General features: G+C 33.0%; 1 protein-coding gene across 2 annotated transcripts in view; it reads left to right on the top strand.

Moving 5' to 3' along the window:
• Window positions 1-236: 236 nt before the first annotated feature.
• Window positions 237-18,916, top strand: part of LOC143233830 (lysosomal membrane ascorbate-dependent ferrireductase CYB561A3-like) — a 50,271-nt gene continuing 31,591 nt past the window's right edge. Inside the window, exons 1-3 of one of the 2 annotated variants that reach the window (XM_076470565.1) lie at window positions 237-430; window positions 2,006-2,392; window positions 17,414-17,631. In XM_076470565.1, coding sequence (XP_076326680.1) covers window positions 17,442-17,631 — 190 coding nt within the window. In that variant the 5' untranslated portion in view covers window positions 237-430; window positions 2,006-2,392; window positions 17,414-17,441. The remainder of the gene's footprint in view (window positions 431-2,005; window positions 2,393-17,413; window positions 17,632-18,916) is intronic. The other variant, XM_076470564.1, reaches the window with a different exon arrangement.

Genomic DNA, 18,916 nt, shown 5'->3' with positions numbered 1-18,916 from the left:
TACTATATAAAAATTAAAAGAAGTATTGAGTGTATTTTTGATATTTCAACAAAACAGTTGAACAAATTACAGTACATGACTATACGCATTTATCAACATTAGAAACTACTTTGTTTATCTGTCGCAAAACCTGTTGGTCAAGTTTTTGACTGTCTTGTTTTAGACTTAGCATTTCCATGGCCTATTATTTTAATCCAGGTTACCGTTACTTAGGCTACTACTATATTATCTGTCCTATAAGAACTCAGTGATTGGTCACGTGTACGAGGGAAGGAAAACTGTGCAAATGTAATTTACTGTGAAGCAGATAGAATGTATGTTTGTTTAACCGTGTTTAGAAGTCTTGTATTTTGTTCTTTCATAGTGCGGAGAAATCGTTTTTTTTATATTTTCTGGAACCTAGCGTATTAAAATACGAAATGGGTCCAAAGTGAGTATACGAGAAATGTTTTTGTGTTACTATGATTTATATCTAGAGATATTTAACTTGTGCACATGTTAAAATCATATTATTATCGTAAAGTGTAAACCATAATCACTTGCTACTTTGTACTTTAAACAAACTGTACCATTTCAAACATTGTGTTTAGAAGTAGCAGTTAAAACTGCTGTAACGCAACTGACACAGATAACAGTAAGTTAAACGGGAAGTCCCTATAGCGATTGCATAAAGTTTGAAAGCTGTTGTAATTCTCCTTATTAGATTGTTGTAGGTAATGTGCAATAGTTTTACATTTCCGCGTGCATGCTGACATTTTTTCCTACTAGTAGTATCAATCGGCCCGTGATTTGTGAAAAATCACGTGAAACAGTAGGGTTAATTAGGCGAGATTAGTTAAGCTTTATATCGATGTCAATAGCTTTTCTATGGCAGTGACTTCCACCGGTCGGTTGAAATGATGAGTCATTGACTTTATTACCAATATCTGTCTGTGGTAATAGCAACGGCAATTAAAAAACAAACGAGTAATTAAGTAATCCATAAACTGATAAAGGATTATTAAGTAAGCCGAACGTGTAAAACCACATATTAAGTACAATTTGCAACCTTAAAGTTGAACTAAGCTGAAAAACATTTCAATATGGATCAAATGGGGTCGGGCAATACCCGACAACGTTAATACTTGGTATTTCTAGGTCGGATAATACTAGATTTCGTTGTGCATATGGTATTTCAGATTAGGGAATGATTAATAAGATAGGCTATTTTTTACGGGTGAAAACAGTTCATGATAAAAATAAATACGTTTTTAGATATACAGTTATAGTATTTTTTGAACCTCGTTTTTGCACCTCCATCATTCGGGTTTGTTTCATCGATTCCTCCAACTAAAAAGAGCTGGGATAGTGTCTAAAACTAGTACTAATTTAACTGAAATACATTAACTTTAAATTTATATGATGAGCAAAATAAAAAACAGACTAATGTCTGAGGTATATCAATAAAAAATAAAGTTGACATTGTAAGTCACTCTATAAAAAATTAAAACATGACAGTTTTATAATTTTACAAGGATAACCCTACCACCAAAGTTCAATCGAATCTTAAAAACTTGTACTAAAATTTTTCCAACTTACAGTGAGGATAGCCTGTAATAATAAACTATAGATGGAAAAGTCCCTTTTCTTATGTCTTTAAAACGTGCACAATTTATACATCTTACCAATGACAGTAGACTTATCCAAATACATCGAAACGTATACATTGACTGGTCACATTATATTTTTTATTAGACATTCCACAAACACATGCATTTGTTGAACATTCCATTTACTTGCTCGTGAAAACTACTGATATAATGTATTGAGTATTTGCTTGAACCTAATTAATGTATAGATGTTATCATATAATTTAGTCTGCCAGACAACGTAAAACAACAAGAGCATGAGAGAATGCTTAGTTTAGCAGGAAGAAGTGTGTACGGTGTTGATAAAAATTCGTAATGGTAAAGAAAACAATCCTTTAATACAGTCTTGACCATTTTTGTTGGCTTGTTGTTCAAAGGTATCTGTCATTAGTCTTTCAACACTAGCAACTGACAAGGAACACATTCGCAACTCGGAAAGACTATGGCCACAGAAGATGGTTGGACAGTCTTATGAAGTACAACAGATGTTAGGCTATTCTTTGATAGATGAAAGGTGGAAGACTTTCGAAACGTCGTCCTCTACACACTTGTGTCTCCATAACAGGCAGTTTCCGTCCATTCTACAAAGTTTCTTCAGATGTTAGGCTGTTTTGTTTACGTGTTCAGGACTTCACTGTCTTCATTTTTAACATGCGAAAGACGTAATCAAACCATCTTATAGCAACCGATAACATGTCCAGTATCTACTGTCGGATGTAAACAAGAAACTGAATCCTGAGTTGTACATAAAGATCAAACTGAAGGTATTAAATCTTTAGAATAGAGTTATGTAATCTCAATTGAGTTTCACTAATGTTGTATACTAAGCGGAGAGAGAAAAGAGGCATTTCACCCTGCTCACATTGTTCCAACAATGAATGCTGGTAGAGTTATTGTCAGTGATATATAGTTTCGTGAGAAGTACTAATTTTCAAACGCGGCTCGTAGAACGGCACCGAGTTTCTTGTTTGTTTGTTTTTTAACAAGAACAATCATTTAGCTTAAAGCTTTGTTGTTTTTTTTACCGATTTTAGATCTAATTACAGATTTGGACTTAAGAGGTCAACCCCTTTCGATGGATCACGCCCCAAATCTCCAAGATTAAACCACTTTAAAAAAAAATTCATTTTGAGGGTTAGCTGGTAGAGATCCTGATTAGTAATAAAACTGAATCGGATGTATGCACGCCTCATGCTTGGTATTGCTGACACAAAACAATATAGCTAATAAGAGGAGGGGGAGGACTTTTCATAGGTTAAAATACTCTAATCATCTCTAAAAGAATTTCAAGTGCCGCGGATATCGAAGGTTCCCTCCTGTTTTAGAAAGGCGAATAATATTCAGTGTGCCTGAATTTCTTAGCATCAGGAGCCAGATATGAAGTCTTCACTACCTGATAGACTTTCAGAATCTACTGGCAGGAAACTCGAGCTTGCTTTATAGATTTTAGCGTTTTGTTAGTAATGGTGTCAAGGACAAGTGTTAGATTGAGCTAATAAATAGTTTATTTAGACTGGTTTTGTACTGAAAAAATGCGCTTTAGGTTTTTCACCTTTGTATATCTAGTTCTGTAAAGCAGTGTCTACGGTTTAAAAGGTTTACCTTGGATTAAACAAAATTTAAAAAGTCCGAGATGACGAGAAAACCCACTTGTAGAAAACCTGACGATGACCGAAGAAGGTCGAAACATTGTTTGCTCCTCTATTAGTGCTTTCTCTATTCATACCAGCCGTTTTAAAAATAAATAAAATTTAAAAAGGTGTTGAGTCTTTCCAGATTATGCCAAGAATTCTTAAGTGGTGAAAATGGTGTGAGCATATTATACTTTTTTTCTTGTTTTGATTATATCGAAATATTAAGATTTTTGTTCGTTTGTTTAGTTTCTGTGCTGTAATGGCGGCAACAAGTGTTAAGAAAAATAGCTGATATTACCTTGTTCTAATGATTAGTGTTTTGCTTTTTCTTTACTAGGTAGCCTCTCATTTGTCTAGAGGCTATTGCTATAGCATATATCATCCAGGTTAAAAGGGTTGACACTTCTATTTTTTGCAGGTCACGAGGTAAATTAGTTGTGCAATCATAGTTGGGTTTGAGGTCTGTTTTAGACATGAGAGGTTCAGATGCAATAAAGACCAGTTTCTCTCTCATCGTCGACTTGTTTATATTTATTTCATTGTTAATGTGTTTCTTACTTCATTATTGGGTAATGAAAAAAATGTTACGTGAATTACATCTTACGAGTCAGGGTTTTACCCTACTATTTGAGCATACACACTGACCTGTATTCTATGCCTTGTAGCTATGACGAGAAACGATCTTGAAATAAAAATATAGCCCAAGACGGCTGGTATGGGTATTAAAACTTTTATTAAAATAAAGTAGAGGACAACGTTTCGATCTAAGGTCATCTTCAAGATAACTAATATTTGTGAACCTGAAGATGACCTAAGAAGGTCGAAACGTTGTTCTCTACTTTATTTTAATAAAAGTTTTAATACGCAAACACTTGTAGCGTTTTGTTTTCATATCATTTCGCTTTATTTGATAGTGAGAAGGACTTACACGTCATCAGATCTATACAAAAATGTTTGGAAGGGAGTTATAAATATCTAATTTGTGACAGCAAAAGAACACACATTGTGTGAAGCACAATTGGCATGGTGTTTGTGTTATTCCCCCCCTCCCGAAAATGAAAGCTGATATGAGATTAAATGTGGAAGCAATTATGCATGGAAAATAGATTAAAGAATGGCATTTCTGTTCACATAAAATCCAGAAGCATCCAATGAAAAGTCAACAAATCATCATTCAGTTGTAACACTACATGAGGAGCTAGACTTAAATTAACATAAGTTTGTTTTATTATAGTAAAGTACAGTATTATCTGTTTGCACAGTGGTTGTTTATGTTTAATATTACTAACTTTAACAGCCATGTACAACAACATTTCAAATATTGTCTATCATATACGTATATGTATGCATTAACGAAATAATATGCTACATTCTTCTGTGGTTCTTTTGTTCTTGTTTTTTTTACCATAAATAACTTGCATGCAATTTTATTGTTGCTAACACTGTCATAATGACTATGAATCAAAGCTCGAGTACTCAGTCTTCTGTTTGTGTGCACATCAGATAATTATTCAACCAGCGGAGAGCAGATACCGAATGTTCACATGAATACGAATTTATTGGCAGTTTTCTTTTACATCGTAATAATAATAATAATAAAAAAATTCATTGATGAAATTCACCAGAAATATGTATTAATTATAAATACCGTTTTTAATACACTTCTTAGGATTAGACATATTCGTTAGCTTGGAGAAGTTGACCTTTTAGAATAATTTTGACAGATACTGAGTGTGGAGAAGTACATATGAGTTTGCGATTTGTAGAGTTACTTGTTGTGCAAGATTTTCTTGAAGTACTTAAACGAATTATGTAAGGGTTTGTTATGTAGCGGCTGTATATTTGCATTCTACTAGGGGGCGTACTTAGTTTTGGTATATTTTAATAATAACTTGTGTCGATGTATCTGTTTTGTTTTTGCTTTATTTTGTTCCTGTCATATATATGCAAAAACGGCTCGTTTGGGTTGAGAAAATATTTTACATAGAAGAGCGAACAACGTTTCGACATTCTTCGGTCATCGTCAGGTTCACAAAGAAAGAGGTAACTGACCGGAAGCTGACCACATGTTTGAAAAAGTTTAACACATACACAAACATTATCCAAAATTTACAGAAAAAACTACTTAAAGCCATGTTGAACACAAAATACAAAGAACTACATGACATACAAAAACAAAAAATGAACCTAGACCATCAACTGGCATGCTGCATTAAACCAGAGATTTACGGACTTATACAACGAAACATAAACCAAATCAATACTAAGAACGACAGAGACAAAAAGATCTGCCACAACAAAAAACTAGAAAAACTAAGATGCAAACAACAGAAAAGACACCAAAACGACAAACCGTTGACTAACCTCATAATTAACAGATCCGACCGACAATTAAACATAGACGAGATACATCTACTTAACAAAGGACTCAACTTCGCAATAGCACCTAGGTACATTCCAACCATAGAAATCCAAACATGTTTAGAAGACCTAGCCAGGAGACTTGTGATACTTTCTACAGAGAACAAAAACAAGGAAACAACCAAAAACAACCAACAGAAAGACGACAACTTAAATAATTTTAGTGACATCCAACAGCCAAACTTTCCAGGTAAAATTACAAATTTATATTTTCCAGAAACACCTAAAAACAACATCTTAAACGATTTTTCAAAGAATTTTCTCACAAAACCATCAACATAATTTCACAAAACAGAAAACTAAAAAACAACCTTACACAAAGAGACGTTAATTCCATTAAAAACCTAAAACAAGATAAAAACATAAAAATTCTAAAAGCAGATAAAGGTAACGCTATAGTCATAATGAACACGAATGAATACATCCAAAAAATGACGAACATCCTATCAGACACGAACAAATTTAAACCAATACACACAAATTCAACAAAGACACACGAGACGCAACTGAACAAATTGCTACTACAAATGAAAAACGCCAACACAATTTCACAAACACTTTATTCCTACCTTCGTAAAACCGACTCACGCACACCCCAAATATACGGCATCCCCAAACCTCATAAACCAGATTGTCCATTACGACCAATAATGTCCACATATGAATCGTTTAATTACAATCTTGGTAAATACATAGCATGGGCATTCTCCAAATATGTAACATCAGCCAGCTCATTCATCAAAGACTCTTTTAATTTCAAGTCTAATCTAAATCAACTTAATCATAAAGCCTTAATGGCCAGTTTTGATGTTATATCCCTCTTTACAGAAGTTCCAACCACTGAAGCCTGCAAGATAGCCTTAGAACTCTATATCCGAGACCCTAACCCAACTATAGACATTCCCAGTAACCAATTAGCAACCCTCATAGAATTTACCACGACAAAGACAAACTTCGTGTTCAACAACCAAAACTATATACAAACAAATGGCCTAAGCATAGGCAACCCAGTATCACCAGTTCTAGCCAATATTTTTATGACACAAGTTGAAACACAAGCAATTAACACAGCATTACAGCCACCACTATACTGGTACAGATATGTAGATGACACGGTTGCGGGATTCAAATCTACAGAACACATACTTAATTTTTTCAATCACATTAACTCTATACATCCCAACATTAACTTCACATGTGAACAGGAAGAAAGCAATCAAATATCATCTCTTAACCTCAAAATTACAAGAACCGACACACAATTCAAAATAGAAATCCACCGAAAAATCACCCATACTGGGCTATACATTCCTTGGGTCTCAGCACATGAAACAAAACAAAAACTCAACATACTAAGAAACCAAATAAACAAAGCCATAAAACTATGCTCACCAGATAAAATTAACGATGAATTAGACAAAAAAAACAATACTTCATCAACATCAATAAGTTTCCTCCACAAACCGTAGAAAACATTATACGCACCCACCTAGACAGAAAGCAAAATCAACCAACTAAAGTAAATATATCTCACGAATCAAAAAATCACGAAACCATATACTGCTGTATACCATATATTCCTGACATCAGCAAACAAATAACCAACATTTGGCAAAAAACTAGTAACAAAATATGACATTCCAGTTAATACCAAATTTATTCAAAACCCAGGCACAAAACTGAGGTCTATAATATGTAAAAACTACACTGACAAACACCACACCAACGTTATTTACAAAATACAATGTGATAACTGCCACGACTTCTATATTGGAAAAACAAGTAGAAAAATGGAAACCAGATTCAAAGAACATAAACAGTCACCTTCAGACGTTTTCGAACACTGCAAGTCAAATAAACACAACATAACCATAGAAAACACTCAAATACTAAATAAAGAAACAAACATAAACAAACGCAAAATTAAAGAAGCCTTACTTATACAACAACTTAAACCCAAAATAAACCAATATAAAGAAACGCCTTTATACCTATATTAATATAATAAAATAAAATAAAATTGTATATTCAAACATCTAATACCGCCCTCTACATTCCGACACTCAGTTACACAACCCCTTTCAAACATGTGGTCAGCTTCCGGTCAGTTACCTCTTTCTTTGTGAACCTGACGATGACCGAAGAAGGTCGAAACGTTGTTTGCTCTTCTATGTAAAATATTTTCTCAACCCAAACGAGCCGTTTTTGCATATATATTTCTCAACAAGTGGGTTTCTCGACATCACTGATTATTGTTCCTGTCATATCTTTTTTGGTTTGGTTTGTTTTTAATTTCGCGCAAAGTTACACGAGGCTCTGCGCTAACCCTCCCTAATTTAGCAGTGTAAGACTAGACGGAAGGCAGCTAGTCATCACCATCCACCGCCAACTCTTGGGCTACTCTTTTACCAACTAATAGTGGGATTGACTGCACATTATAACGCCCCTACGGCTGAAAGGACGAGCGTGTTTGGTGTGACGGAGATTCGAACCCGTGACCCTGAGATTGTCTAATTGTTACCACAGCTTGTTCATCGCCCGATTTTTAGGACGAAGTTCATTTATATGCTTTGCCTGTTTTAATTTTGGTAAAACTTGAAACTTTTGCAGATGTGAAAATCCGGAGAAGGGTTCCGTTTATAACTTTGACAGGTGTGTCAACTGATCGTAGTTGATTAAAACAACAAGAGAACTACTTGTATTTTTATTCAATGTTTTAAGAGTATTCAACATCACATTTAATCGTCTGTAGGTTTTTAAAAGCTATCAAGGATGTAGAAAAACTCTTCCAGGTTGGCATATCATCTGCGATTTGAGAATCAAAGCAGCAATTTGGATCTCTTAATAACATATCGTTGAAATATATGAATAATAATGTAAAGCTGGCAACCCCCTTTTTGGGAAACATCTTTTTTAAGAGTAAAATACTGTGGGTAGGTGCCTCCCACTTTAACTATATATTCTATTTTCAAAGAAGTTGAACAACCAGCGAATAATACTGTGAGTTAGTTCCATTTCTGACGTGATGAACCTGAAACCAAATTACCTTACACTGTAGAAACTTTTCTCCACATCGAGAAAGCAGGCGAAAGTGCATTCTTTATTACTATTATTATTAACAAGTATATATTAAGTCTTAAGTAATCTGTTGTTTGGCAAATGTTTCTGAAACCATTTTGGATGATCTGGATATAACCCTTGAGTGTTTTTAATGTAAACCAAAGCAAGTGGTGTCTGTAGAAAACGATTTGAATAAAAAAATGTCTATCCATGTTTCAGTCGTCGTGTGTTTTAAAGCTGTTTTTTAAATGCCATTCTTTTTCGCGTGTTTGTGCGAGCTACTTTATTATCATGTTGTAGTGTTGAATATGTTCAATAACATATGTTGCTGTTTGTATATTGTTTAAGATGTGATAACCAGAAGAGCTCAGGGTTGAACTGATTGTTGAGTTCTAAACAAAAATTAACCCATATGACTTCATTTAATTGTTTTACTTCATTACGTTTTTTCTTTCGTAATTTCTTTACTGTGTTTTAACAGTGGATCTCGGGAGTTCGTGTATAGTTTACTAAGGCTGCGACGTACCTTTCTGTTATTAATTGAGGTCTGTGTATGGTTGCTATGTGATATAATTATTGCGTTGTGTGTGTATGTGCTTAACCCTCATTATTACATCTTTGAAAAGTTACGTTGTCGAATATTTAGGGTTCTATTGGGTATCAGCATAAAATTACTGTTATAGTAAACTCGGGATTGAAATTTCCCCCACCCCCCAAAAAAAAAATGGATTAAACGTTTTCTTAGGGTTAGCATGCAATGAGAACAACATAAACATATCTATTCTATAAGAAATACTTTGACAAATCAAGACTTTACAAAATTACATTATTCCTCAGTATACAAATAAGCTGCATTGGACCATTCTTTACGTCAAGTGTATCAAACAAATGTCCAAGTTTTATTGTACTCTTAAATTCATTATCCACCAACATATGATGAGATTACCACAATATACCACAAAATTCAACTAAGAAAACAAAGTGAACGTTGTAGGTCACCTTGGGTCCGACCAGAACCAAACACCAATGTATCGTTATAGTAAGATATGTTTGAAAATCCAAATAGCAAGTTATTTACAATAATTATCAAACAAAGTTTGTATAAATATAATAGTGCATTATAAGCAGTCGTCACAAAGAACACTTGTTATGGAATGAAGTGCGCACACATGCTTACCACAATTATGTTATTAGCAAACAGACGAGATGATACTGCACTGCTTTATATTATGGAATAAATGTTAAAAATTCGTTTCATATGGTACGGGGCAAACCGTGTACAGTGATAGTATGGGGCCGACGTGGCTCCCAGATAAATATTACATTATAGCTACGTACTCCGATTGCCTGTTTCGAAAACAATAGTGCCATTGATTCGGGACTTCTACTTAATCACATCAACTGATATAAATTTGTTGGGGACCCAAGGTATGCTGATGAAGGTTAAAGATTTTTATAAGACACTTGGTGAGTGTATGGCAATATGCGTCAATTTTATACAGTTTCTCGAAGAGGGCGGCACGATAGGGGCATAGCAGCAGGTTCTTAGAGTCGTTATTTTGTGGAACTCCTGTAATGGGGAGTGGGCGACAGAACAAGTCGCACAGGTCCTGTCCTCAGCTCATTAAATGATTGATCAATCTCTCTCTTGTATAGGTATTTGAGTAATGAAGTTTATCTACCCAGGAGGGTCAGGTTTCGTTAACCTCTTCATTGAAATTTTGTATTTATATATGACACACGAGGGCTAGAGTAACCTGCACTTACTCTGGCCCCTTTCAGGGCAATGTCCATGCACAATCTACACATACACTTGGTGCAAATAAATCATTTCTCTTATAGTTTCATAAAATATTTGCACTTTCATTTGTTAGGTATTAACTATAAAACGTTTACAAAAAAAAAACAAACCTTTCAATGTTTAGTAATTAATCCATAATTTAATGTGGAGTCTAGTTTATAGGCGGCCTTTTATTTATTTATTTAGAAAATATATATTCACTGGGGAAAGGTGCTTAGGTCTATCCTCATCATGTAAACAGTACCTGTTAAGTTCGCTTACTAGTTCATTTTCTCTCCAATTTTGTCAAAATAGTTTATTGTGCTATGTAGGAGTCTATCTGCTATTGTTTCCATGTGTACGTATTTATGCATGAATCCAGATGATGTTGTTCTGGGTGCTTTATAAGTTGATGTAAGTAGTGTATTTTGTATTGTTTGTAGTTTTGTTTGAAGTAGTTTTTTGCTTACGTTTATCCATGCAGAGGCTGCATAGTTAATGACAGGTCTAATGTATGTTTTATATATTTTTATAATGATGTCTGCCGTAGCTCCACTGTTTTCGCCAGTCAGACTTAGCATAGTTTGTTATTCGCCAAATTTCTGTTCTAATATTATTTATGTGGTTTACCCACGTTAGTTTTGAGTCGAATGTAGGTCCTAAAAATTTTGCAGATGTAGCAGTCTGAAGTAGTTCTTCATTCATATAGATCTATGGTTGTACTTTTTTATGTTTAGTTAACTTAGCGAATACTACTAGTTGTGTTTATTTTGATTTTGTATTTTTGACAATATTCACTTATTCTCTTTAATTGTGGTTGTATGTTTGTGGCTGCTATTGCTGGTGTTGCTGCACTTTTCCAGATTGCTACATCGTCTGCGAATTGTGAAGAGTATCCATTATTTGTATCATTAAGAGGCATATTATTCATGTACATGATGAATAGGATAGGGCTGACCACCCTTCCTTGAGGAACATCAGCTTCTGGAGTGAAACTCTCAGAGAAGGTCCCTTCAATATTTACTGTACGTGATCTGTTTTCCAGAAAGTTTGATAGCCAGCGAATACTTCCCCGCGGTAGTCCCATTTCTTGCATTCGGAACCGGAGACCGTTTTGCCATATAGTGTCAAATGCCTTCTCATTATCGAGAAATCAAGCGACAGTGCATTCTCGTTTATTAAAACTATCAACAATTGCTTCGATTAATCTGACTAAGTGGTCTGTTGTTTGTCCGAATTTTCTGAAACCATTTTGTTCTTCTGGTAATTTTGATGTTGTCTCCAGGAATGTTGAGAGTCTGTTGCTGATTATTCTGTCAAGAATTTTGCCTACACAGCTGATTGGTCGGTAGGTATTTGGGTTATTGCCTGGCTTTCCTTCTTTATGGAACATTAATACATTTGCATGCTTCTAAAAAACAGAGAAATATCCAGAGTATAATCATATATTATGATACATTAAAAATTGCTGTGAGATGTTCAAATAATTTCGGAGTGTTTTTTTAAGCAGAATGGCTTGTATACCATTTTCTCTTGGAGATTTATTTTTGGTGTTGTTGCTTCTATGAGTTCTTGTACGGAAATTGTGTTTGTTAGCATTGTGTTTATGTATTAATTTTTGTTGTTGATTTGAGAGTTATTTAAGTTGACTGGGAAGAGTGGTTTCAATAGTTCACTGTTATTCTTTATTAAGTTTACTTTGTTATAAAAGGATGCATTCATGTTTGGGTCGTTGTGTGTTTTAAACGTGTTTTGAAGTTGCTTTGTTTTTTCTTTATTTGTATATGCTGTGATATTATTGTGGTCTAGTGGTGGGTATTTTCTTGTTGCTGTGTTACCATTTGTGAGTCTTTTTAGGTGTGTACAAAATTGTTTCGGATCTGTTATTTTTAATTTAGTTGGCAGCAGAAAATGCCCCATTTTTCTTGTTTTAGTACCTTACTTCTGCTATGATTTGGTTTCTTATTTTATTTATTTGTGTTTTTAATTCACTGTATCTTGTCTCCATGTATTGAAATGATTGATTTGATAAAGCATATTTACATGTTGATTTCCGGCGCGCTTTCTTCTGACAGTTAAACTAGGAGACTATCGAGTAAAAACGTAATTCTAAGACCATTTTGAGAAAACTGGAGAGATAAGTACATCCTTGTAGAAATAACTGCCTTTTCATGTGCACAAGTGCATATGCTATGTTGTTAGAAAGTTTATTTGAAGACTATGAAAAACGTAAAAAATTAAAAGCATAGATCCGGAAAATAATATTTCTATATAGGAGTGATTATATTCACAACTACAAAGAACATTGCATTAAATGAAAAGGGTTCGATTATAGAACATTCCTGATTTTATATACGCATTTTAACACTTATGTATATGTTTGATAATGGTGCCCGCATTTGTAGGATATATATATATATATATATTTATACACACAGAAAGCACTTGGTAAGAAATTTTATTATTGGTGATTTTTGCTATTGTTTATGAACGACGTATGCATATTTTATAGCCGAAATAAATTGGTATGTGACAGTTAATAAAATTCATTTCAGTTTCAACTTGTGAAACTCGCTGTCTATATTTTCTTTATTTGTAAATAGTAGAATCTTAGAGGTCGTTATCCGCAGCCACACAGCTTTCAAGTAGAATATAAGCTTAAGTTGTTATGATCAAATTTGGATCTGTAAGCTTTATGAATAGCTAAAACGCACGTCATTAGTAAATCTTATTCCCCCGCATCGTAATGATATGAACTAAAGTTACAAAATGCTACGATAGAAGTTTAGCCCCCTTAGTGTTACAGCGGCATATCTGCGAACTCATGTCGCTAGAGAACAGATTTCAATACTCGTAATAGGCAGAGCACAAAGAACTCAATTTGTAGTTTTGTGCTTAATTCCACTCCTTCAGTCAAAACCTAGAAGTATAGAACCAAAATTAAACTGATTTTAATACTCCTCCGGAATCCATTAGCGATGTGGTGATGGAGTTCTCAGTATATCTGACACACATTATACTGATCATACGCTAAACCTTGCAATCTCGAAACTTGTGATATGTAATACACGAAAAACATGTTTAGTGTAATTTCCTACGTGTCAGTTGCTTCTGAAAAATATCTATGAAGCGAATCCAAGCTGTGAAAGACCACACTAAGAAAATTTTGCCAGAAATAAAGATAAAATGACTGAAATCACTCTATAAAACTAAACGGATAGAGTACTATAGATTTGATTTTATCTTTCACAAAATGTTCGCAGTTGTGGTGCTACCCATGAAAGATATTATTTCATATGAAGATTTTCAATCGTCTTTTCAAGTCATTTCACTTTCTACTCAATGTAATTATTTAGATTTATTGTGTTATAGAAAGTGGGCTTTTTTTTCATATGATTACTGTTTATTTAATCAGTTGCAATATTGAGCAGTCGGCCTCCAGTCCTACAAAATGATGAAACTTACATTTCTGTTCAAATCGGAAGAAAAGAGAAGGGCGAAATTTCTAACAGCGCTGTTAAACTGTGAAATGCAAGTTATATAACCATGAATATGTCATATCAAACAGGAAAACATACACTTACAGAATGAACATAAGTGTTCTGATGTACATGTGAGTCACTGTGATGTATTCTCTATACCATTTTTAGATAACTTTTAAACAAAGTTGAATAATCGCTACACTAGAGCAGTTTCCAGTCTCAAGAGCTTATACTTGCATTATTAGGTCATTTAAACTTTGATCAAACTGTTTCATGGTATATTTTTTTATGAATTAAAGTTTCCTGTAATGTTGTACGATTTGAAAGGACAAGTTGATCTTTGGAGACCCTGATAGAAAAAAAACATTCTAGCAGACCATCGAAAGCAATTAAAATTTTCGTTTGTCACAGTTTTTTTTACTTAACATAAGAACACTGTTGAAGTTGTTGGCTATCCTTCCCATGATGACATATTCAGCATAGCGATCCTTATCAACATTAAGAAAGATGAATACCTACCTCTTTTCAACGATGATTTAGCCACTTCTCAAAGATCTACATTTAGTATCAATTTATTCTCAACAATTTCGTATAAAGGAATCATGTTATTTACACTTTAATGCCTTTTCTACGAGACAACATCTCCAAAGTTAAACTGCAGCTTGAGTGTTTCAGGCAGGATATAGAAACTAAAAACTTAGTTTTTTAATAGTGTTCTCCGGTGACTCAGTAGTACGTCTGAGGGCTTATAAATCTAAAAATTGGTTTTCGATATCCACGGTGGGCAGAGCTCATTATGTAACTTTGTGCTGACAATAAACAATTAAATTATTTAGTCGTTTCTCATGCAAAAATAAATATTAGCGATAATATTCAAACGTATTATATAATAAAACTTTATTGACGTAAACGTCAAGTAAACATAAAAGTAGTTGAAAATTTATGTGAACAATTGGTTATTTCACCGTCTTTCCAACCACACCAAGAAACGTGAGCAACATTTTCGTGTCTGCTTTTTTTCCGTTTCCGATTCATCTATTTTAGATCCACTTTTGCTTCTGTTCAGAGTTTTGTGCTGAGTGAAAGACATTTTCAGTTTCTTACGTTTTTCTTTAAAATAGTATCAACATAACTATTATCAAATGATATGTATTTCTTATAATCATTTAATGGGTAAATTTGGTCTTGTGTCTGCACGATGTTGTTTTCATATACGATGTTAATACTCTACAATTATTTGGTACATGATCCATTTTTATATATATTAGCCAAGTTCTGATACCAAATAATATCATAAGATGGCCTGTTGTAATGGAAGCATCTTAAAATAAATCTTTGTATGTAATGATTCTTTTTCCGTGTTATAATAAGTATGTATTATTGTATTCGATTCAAAACTATGCTCCTTGCTGGTTTATTTGCATTATAACGATATAGTTTTTTGAGCTGGAATTAGATCCGAAAAATATTATATTTGGGGTAAATCATAAAGTAAAATAAGTTATCAAATACTTGAATTTCATGTGTTGTGCAAGAAGAGGTAGTGAATTAAAAAACAACAACACAATAACAAATTCTTTCATGTTTGACTTGTTTTCATCAGTTCAATGAGCCCGCCAAGGATAATTACTGCCATGTACATGTTAACTAACACAACTAATGAGTGTACACAACAAAATAACGTCATTGGCTTCCGACCTCTTTCCATGTCGGAATTAGGTTATATCAAAATGTTTCATTGAAGTCACTGCCTTATTTATTCAACAATAACATATTTCGTGAAAAAGCAGTTTGCATCACTGAAAACGCATGTTTTGTCCATTTTTCAAATTGAGAAACAACCCAAATTTTTATTATAAGAGAAGCGTATTGTATATTTATATATATTAATATTTATTCTGTATTTGTGAAAAAAATCAACAACTGTATTTGTATTTTTTGTTAAGTTCAATATATTACTTTATAACACACTGAATACTAAAATCTTTAAGATGAACAAAGATGAAAACGACATCTTAATAAAATAAGTAAGTACATTCAACGTTTAAAAATGCACAATAATTTACTGAATAAGTTAAAGGTAAAATATACAAATAAAATTTCTACATGCTTTGGTGGAAAAACCTCCACTATCTTTAGGAGATCAAAAGAAATAGAGGAAAGTTGTTGCTTTTTCTATACTAGCAACAGTACGTGTATAATTGCATATTATACTGTGGTATTTACAGAACAGATTTTCAAAAAAGTCACTTTTCTGGCACAAGAGCCCGTGTCTTTATTCAAAATCATTTTATGTTTAATAATAACTTTAAAAAAATCTCTTGTGTCTAATTCATGTTTAGGGTAACATCCTTAAGTTTTTAAATAAGATTCAAATATTCAAAAAAATATTGTCTCTACTTTGAAAATAGTCACATTACCAACAACACTCTTCTATTGTGGAAACAACGTTTTATCAACATTTTGTCTCTTTTGCCAGCGCTTTGTTATTATATTGGAAATAACATTGTTATGTCAGTATATTAAGTAGACATCGTGAAGAGCAAGTTTTATTTATCAAATTTTTCATTGTGCATCTCTGTATAAGAGATACCTGTCTGGACCTTTGTCCGAGTTGAAAATAAGAGTCTGTTCTCAGAAACAATAGTGAAAAGAGTAGATGGAACACGTGAAATGGGCAAATTGGTAAAGAGTAAAGATGAACAACGTTTTATTGTGAATACTAAACAAAGATAACATTTTTATTTTATTTTATTTTAGTATTTCTAGTAATTATTATTACACTTATTAATATACTGCTTGAAGTTGTGTAAATGTTATATTGGAATACAGTCTGAAGTCTGTTGCATTTTACAAAATTGTCCAGTTAACTTTTCCAATCGATCAACAACAGCTGGTGACATTAGGCAGAAGTGTTATTTTTTATTTCTACTTTTGATATGCTCTGCTGAAAGTTATTGTATATTTTTCGTTTATAGAAATCAAGTAGTGTCCTAACACACCAATATATTAACTTGTTTTGTAGAGTTAAATAAATGGAGTGTTCTTCAAACATGTAGAGGGGATTATAATAAAGGCGCTAACTAGTGTATAATTCATTATTTATAATTTGAGCTGAAGAAAATCCAAAATCAACAATTGCAGGACAATTAAATACTAAAGTGATTTAATCCATTATTCATAAAATAATTCATTACAACTTTCTGTTCAGAAAACGAATTAGCGTGATAATTCATGCCTGGAATAATCAAAACATTGAATTTTAACATTTTCAATGCACTAGTTTTATTTTTAAAACAATAAAACTTTATTGATACGCTAAACGAACTGAATCTTAGTGAACAGAAATTAACAAATTCTGTAGCATGGTTAACCGTCAATAACACATCTTTTAAATGTTTATTTTAGAAACACAGAAGTGGAGAACGAGTTATCCATGCCATTACGTTATGGGTATGGTTTGTTATTGTTTTTGTCCCAAGTGCTGCTTTTTGGCTGTCTTGGTCTCTGTATCTTCTGGATCATTTATTACGGCGGCGGTGTAGCCTGGGTCAATGATACCTCCAAGCAGTTTAACCTGCATTATGTTCTCATGATTGGAGGGTTTATTTTCATGAACGGACAATGTAAGTACTCATAAGTGTTTTGTGTCTGTATGTGATCGTATTAAATATACATATAATTTGGTTTTGTGATAATATTTTTGTACTTAAACAATATTTCGGTCAAATATAAGTTTCATGACAGTATTTTAACAAGTTTTGTTTCTTTGTTTATGTAAAAAACAGAGGTTAATTTTAAAATCTTGAATAGTCTTTTAATTGTTTTTAGTTGCATAAAAACACCAATATCAAGAATTTCGGATAGACATATTTCCAAAGCCACCTCTCCATACAATAGTTGCCAAAGCTTTCAATTTACTATTAATATGACTGTTAAGTGAATAATATCCTATTTAATGTGAAAAGTACAACCTTAAGGAAAGGCAATCTGAAAAAGTACAAATTCTAACGTTTTGTTACAAATATCATCCTAAGAACGAAGATGATATCATTATTTACACTATTGAAATTTATAAAATGAAGATCTCGAAAGATGCAATTACTAAAGAAAAGGTTGTTTTCAATTTAACGTTTTGTTAGCCTTTTGTAAATTTTATTTGTACTTTTCTTTCTAGCCAACCACGTTTTATGTTTTAATGACAATTTTACTTACAGAAATATTCAGAGATAGAAAAAAAGAAAAGAACTCCATTAATATTATGTTTGGGTGTAGATTAGTTGCAGACACTCGGTATTTTTATGAATTTTCAATCATTTGTGGCGGTTTTAAGTTTTTTCAGGCATATTCAATAATACAGTTCACTTAACGGGTTTTATGCGATATGCTGAGTAATTTTTTATTGAAAAATCGACACATTGCACTAAGGCGCGAAAACAAATGAAAACAGTCAATAATGCGAATCTGTACAGTGAACAAATATACTTCGTGTTTGTGGTTTGTGTTAAAAATATTTTATTTAACAGATATATAGTCATACAAACATTTCAGACAACTAGCCCAGGAACTGAAGACATACACACACAAAGGAGAGCTAAATAAAAGTACAATACATACTACGAAATGTGAATTGTACGATTGTAAAGCAATTGCGCCATTTATATGAAAATAGGACTTACAAAGACATGAGATACACTATATATGTAAAAATGGCTGGTATAGGTTGAGAAAATTCTATGTAGTGGAGCGAACAACGTTTCGACCTTCTTCGAAATAAAAATGTATTTAAAAATTACAAGTAGGCATAGTTTTCAAGTTCAGGACGACTGAAATCTAAAACTACTATGGACCGTTTGGAGCTAGGCAGGTCTTCCTAATGTAGTTAAATGATAAAGAAAATACTAATATCGT

Source organism: Tachypleus tridentatus, chromosome 12 (genome assembly GCF_004210375.1).
Source record: "Tachypleus tridentatus isolate NWPU-2018 chromosome 12, ASM421037v1, whole genome shotgun sequence".
NCBI classification, from domain to species: Eukaryota; Metazoa; Arthropoda; class Merostomata; order Xiphosura; family Limulidae; genus Tachypleus; species Tachypleus tridentatus.
This window is presented reverse-complemented; position numbering and strand designations above follow the sequence as displayed.